General features: G+C 45.9%; 1 protein-coding gene across 1 annotated transcript; it reads right to left on the bottom strand.

Annotated features, from left to right (window-relative positions):
• Positions 1 to 648: 648 nt before the first annotated feature.
• On the bottom strand, positions 649 to 2,689 carry RTL3 (retrotransposon Gag like 3). Its single transcript, XM_008704962.2, is given in 6 exon segments — positions 649 to 1,048; positions 1,050 to 1,188; positions 1,398 to 1,553; positions 1,556 to 1,961; positions 2,269 to 2,634; positions 2,636 to 2,689. Coding segments are annotated over 6 exon segments (1,521 nt in total).
• Positions 2,690 to 5,718: the final 3,029 nt, after the last annotated feature.

The following is a 5,718-nucleotide window of genomic DNA, read 5'->3' as shown; positions in this document are numbered from 1 at the left end:
CTCTATCTCAGGATTCTGAGATCACGACCTGAGCTGAAACCAAGAGTTGGAAGCCCAGGTGCCCCATCAGTGGAAGATTCTGAGAGCACCAAACGCTGATGACAGCTAAGGTAACAGAAAACAGGTTGTTAAGCTCAGTCACTAGGACAGAAGATCTATTCAGCAATTATTTCATCATGACATCTTCTATTCCTCTTGTGCCTGAAGCAACTGTAGTGACAATAATGGGATGGAAAGGACACAGTGCAGGTACTCCACTCAATGTTTGGATCGTGTGTTTCAAGCCAGTGAATTCCAAGAATCAGAGGGTAGCATGGCACATGAATAATGTCAACCTGGAGCTTTTCAACGTGGTTTCCAATTTTAACTTCCACAGGTGGTGTTTCCTTGGTTATGGGTCCATTAATCAGTGGACGACCATCTACCATTTCAAGCATCAGAGAAAAGATATTATTGCAGATGGGCAGATTCTCTCGAAGAACCGCAGAATGGTCAATGCTGTTTCTGTAGGAGCCTGGATCCACCATTGCTTGCTCAAAAAACTGCTGTCTTCCCAGTTGGAATTCAACAATAAGACATAGGGTATGAGACATGGATATGGAAATGAGGGGGACCCATATTTGTAAATTGGCCTGCCTGGGTTCCCCCTTACTGCTGGGCCTCGATGTTTCCCACCTGCTGTGTACGATGAGGCTTGACAGAGCAACCTCTGTCAAAATGACCAGGAAGACCACAGTAGAGGCACAAGTGGCCTTCACAGCAGTGAGCCTGCTCAGCTTCACTGAGATGTGGGCTATTGCTTGTGGCTAGCACAGGCTGGTTTTCAGCTAGTGAACTCTCAGGCCCAGCTCTCTCCTCAGAGGGGCTTGCTCCTTGTGGATTTGGATCAGGCTTACCACTTAGCTTCTCTTCTAGGTACTGAGTGATCAGATCAGATAGGTTGGTTGCTGCTGGGCTTGTGTGAGACCGATCATATGGGACAGAACTGGCAAGCCCTTCCTGAAATTGGATGCTGAGAATGCTTTCATTTCAGTTTAGCTCTTGAGCAGAGATGGAAGTGGGTCACATACTGGTGGACAGGATCCTCCCATTGGCAAAGCTGACAGATGCGGTGACTGGCATCTTCCATGTTTTCTGGACTGTCAAGAGTATCCTGGAGCACTTCCATGAAACTTTCATATTGGGGCGCTTGGGTGGCACAGCAGTTAAGCGTCTGCCTTTGGCTCAGGGCGTGATCCCGGCGTTATGGGATCGAGCCCCACATCAGGCTCCTCTGCTATGAGCCTGCTTCTTCCTCTCCCACTCCCCCTGCCTGTGTTCCTTCTCTCGCTGGCTGTCTCTGTCTCTGTCAAATAAATAAATAAAAAATCTTAAAAAAAAAAAAAAAGAAAAGAAACTTTCATATTGCTCCAGCAGGGCACCTTGGATATCTAGTAAGGGCTAAAAACACATTCCTGCCTCACCTGAGAACCAGTTGCCAACAAAGCTCACCATAGCTGCTTCGGTGGGATACAGATGTCCTCTGACTCTCATGTAACTATTCAACTGAACCCGAACTCAGAAAGCTTCTGAGCATCTCCGCTGAAGGCTAAACAGTATTCTATGGAGAAAGCTTCACCTTCTAACCCACTGGGGGACTGTGGGAACTCTGAAGCTGCTGATGTCAAAGCAGCTCTTTGGACCTCCAGGGACTCCTGTGGTGCTGAGGGCTCTAGGAACTCCTGAGCATCTAAAGGATCTGGAGGCTGGTGGGGCACTCCAGTTTCCAGAGACTCCTGGAGAGTTGGAAGCTTAAAGGGCTCCAGGTGTGTTGGGGTCTCCTGGCGTTCTATTGCCTCCTGGGTCTCCTGGGCATTTGGAAGATCCTGGTGCTCTGAATTCTGAGGCTTCTGGGGCACCGGAACATGCTGGGTATCTGGGGGCTCCTGGGCCCTCTTAACTTCCGAGAGCCTGTAGGCCTTCTACATCAAGAGGGGCTTGAAGCATGGGAGACTATGGACTCTGAGAAACAAACTGAGGGCCTCAGAGGGGAAGGAGGTGGGGAATAGGATAGGCTGGTGATGGGTACTAAGGAGGGCACAAATTGCATGGCGCACTGGGTGTTATACACAACTAATGAATCATCGAACCTTGCATCAGAAACGAGGGATGCACTGTATGGTGACTAATATAATGTAATAAAAAAACATTTAAAAAAAAGAGGGGCTTCTGGAGTTCCTCGACCTCTGGAAGATTTTGGGATTTTCAGGCTGCTGAGAGCTCACAGACCAGTGAAGGCACTGGTGGCTCATGGATCACTGGAAGCCCCAGGGACTCTGGGGCTGCTAGGGGTTCCAAGGGCTTCTGGGTATCTTGGACTATTGGCATTTCCTGGTGCTCCTGGGCTGCAGGGGGCTTCCAGCCTGGGAGCTCCTGGGGATCTCTGAGATTTTGGGGAAGCCCAACTTCTGGGAATTCTTCGCACTCCCAGGCTTCTGGGAGATCCAGGTTTTCTAAGGGTTTCTGGGTTTCCTGGGACTCTGAGGGCTTCTGGAGTGGTTCAGCCTCCTTGGCTGCTTGGGGCATCTTGAGCTCTGGGATCTGAGCCTGTGGAGCAACACTTTCTTCCATCAGCCACTTCACTTGGGCCTGCAAAAATTTTATTCTCCAATTTCAGAGCAATATAGAAGGCTGCTGAGATCTCTACCATCTTTTGAGGAAATGGGCTTGGTTTGGCAGGTTGCTACCAAGAGAGATTGGGTGATTTTTCTAAAAGTTCCATTTAGAAAAAGCCCCTTTATAAAAGATGTCAGGCTCTGTGAATTTTCCAGGAGGTAGGGGTTTGGGTCCCACCAGGGTTGATTACCAGGTCATTGGGAGCCTCTGGAGCTCAGCAAGGGATATATGAGATACACTATAAAAAGAGTGGGATCTGAGGATCAGAAACTGTGGAAAGCACTCATTTAAAATAAATTAGAACAAAACCTGCCTAACAATGCTGGGTTTCTTTTACTAGAGGCTCATATTCATGAGCTGAATCATATATGCTCGTTCTGAACCCACATTTTAAGAACAACATCTGATCCAGACTGTGTATGTCATTTTGCTTTCTTCTTTTGAAACTTAACATTAGAAGCAATTTCTCCATATTCTTTTCTCTTTTACATAGTCTTTAATTTCTTATGTCTGCTTAATATCCCAATGTAACATTGGGATTTTAACAGCTGCTTTCAATGACTAAATCAAATGTTTGAGCAATGTGGAGATTTTAGGCTCTGTGGTGGGTCAACCCAAGAGATATTTTTGGGTGGCTGGGGTAGAAACTCTTTCTGACACCTCAGAAATTGTACCGCAGAAGTAACCACACAAGATCAGCCTCAGCAGAAAATAAGCAAAAGTTGACTAAATATATATATATGTGCTCAGCAAATACATGCATATTATTTATAAAATGCCTCAAAATAGTTAAGAAAATAATCTTTATAAATGTACATTACCGTTCAGAGACTTAGTCCAGGAGCTCAGCTGTCTGTGTACCCATCGTTGAGGAGGAAAATGTGTAAATGGCTGTAGAGGCTTGCCTTTTCTGCACACACTGAACTCAAATAAACACACCCACTCCCAGAACACATTCCAACTTTCCTCTGTAGCATAGCTATTTAGAGTGTGGAAGAGGTGTTTTTTTTTGTTTTTTTTTTTTTGCCTTTTTTTTTTTACACCACCTCACAGTTTAGAGCTGCAGGGAAGGTGAGATGCTGCACCAATGTGAGGCAGCCTGATGTACTCAGTCCTTGGTTAAGTTAATAAATATTTGGCTAAGAAATTAGGAGTAATACCACTGCCCTTGTAAAAAGTTGCAAACATTTCTGAATGATCACAGTGGTTTGGGACTTTATTTTTTATGTCTGTTTCATGTAACCTCCCCTTACTCCATCCACACTAGGCCATTTGTTTAATTCTCACTCAGATTGCAGCCTCCAGTGTCCCTCAGCCTCTTGCCCATTCTACCTACTCAGTCCCTAGGGTCCCTTCCTGCAATGCTTTCTTGGGATCTTTACCATGAATAGATCTAGGCAAGGTAAAATAAGTAAGATTGTGGATGAGGCCAACTTTGTTGAAGGGTACCTGTAGTAGTCTTGCAGGGACCCTGACTTATTCTGAATGTCTTTCCCCAGGGTTCTCATACTTCCCTGAGCCACTCTGGTGCACTAAGCAAACCCTAGGTACCCCACTGATGGCTGGCCTCTTGAGAAATGACCTCATTCGAGATCTCATCTCCTCTTCTCATGACAAATTACAATCACATCCTGAACCTGGGCCACATAGCCATTTTAGGTAGGGCTAAGGGACAGCTATTTTTGTCTCTTTACTAGAGTGGGGCTGGGGGTTGTCTTTGGCAACTTCAAATCACACATCTAGTCAGTTGTGTTCCCAAGTCTCCTTTCAAAACGGTCAGTTCCACATTAGTCAGCATAATGGATAAACCCTGGTGATGGAATATGCTCAAACCACAGCAAATTGACTGGACGAACTGAACCAGAATCCAGAGGCTTTGAAAAGAGAAGTAAAATCTTTTGCAAATCAGGTTATATTGTCTCCCTCCCTTTTAATGTTTTAGTCTTTGGAAACATACCGCACATAAAAAATACCACCACCGTCAGGGAATAACGTGTTGTATTTATGCGAATTTTTCAGATAACTGAAGCTTTCCCTTTGAGAATCCAAAACGCAGAGTTGAGATTTACATTACCAATTAAAAAATAAATATTTACAGCATACATTACACTTCTTTCTCAATTTTAAGTAAATGATTTTGAACATAATTTATTCTTCATCATTTGGAGGTCATAAGTACACAGACCAGCTCCTCAGCTGTGTTGTAATGCCGTATTGCCTTCTGAAAGCTGCTGAGAGGTATGAAGTAGCCTGTCTCCAAATTAAAAACCTTCAAATTGCTATGCTTTCCAACTACATGTAATTTCTTTCTTCTTTGTGTTTTTTCTAATCTTTTGCTCTCAGGCTATCTCATAGCCCTTTACACTGTTACCTATATGCCTGTCCATACTAAATATAGATAAATTTGAAAATTAATCCTAAAATGTAGTCTAAAACTCAGTTTATGGGAGGAGTAGGGGTACACTTTTTCAGCTGGTCCCCTGAGTCGAGTTGGATATGTACCAGACCATCCTGAAAACCCACAGAATCAGCCTGAGATGCAGGAAGATACATTTGGATCTCTACAAACGAACATCTCCAGCACTGAGTATTGAGGTACGAGGCAGGGAGCCGTGAATCCATGCACAAGATAAACGGAAGGGGGAGGGAGCCACCGTGCTGGGGTGCCAGGAAGCAGTAGCCACCTGCACTGGAGAGAGGCCGGACTCACGGATGGGCACCCGTGAGAGAGCAGACTGAGACCATGAGCCTAGGAACACACGCCCGACCAGACTGAAATTCGGAGCTCCAGAGCGCACACTCGAACTAGACTGAAACCGGGAGCTCGGGAGCCCGCGCACGACCTGATTGAAAACCGGAGCTCTGGAGTGCTCTTTGGAACCGGACTTATACCGGGAGCTCGGGAGCATGCACGTGACCAGACTGAAAACCGGAGCTCTGGAGCGTGCACGAACCACACTGAAACAGAGAGCTTGGGAGCGCACACAGGAACCGGGGGTGGCTACCGGTGTTAGAAGCACAAAGGACAGAGACATGCCGGCCCTGGAAGCGAGGGCTGGGAGA

Source organism: Ursus maritimus, assembly GCF_017311325.1.
Source record: "Ursus maritimus isolate PB19 chromosome X unlocalized genomic scaffold, ASM1731132v1 scaffold_X1, whole genome shotgun sequence".
Taxonomy (NCBI): Eukaryota; Metazoa; Chordata; class Mammalia; order Carnivora; family Ursidae; genus Ursus; species Ursus maritimus.
Note: the sequence above shows the minus strand (reverse complement) of the source record. Positions and strands in the feature narration are given on the sequence as shown.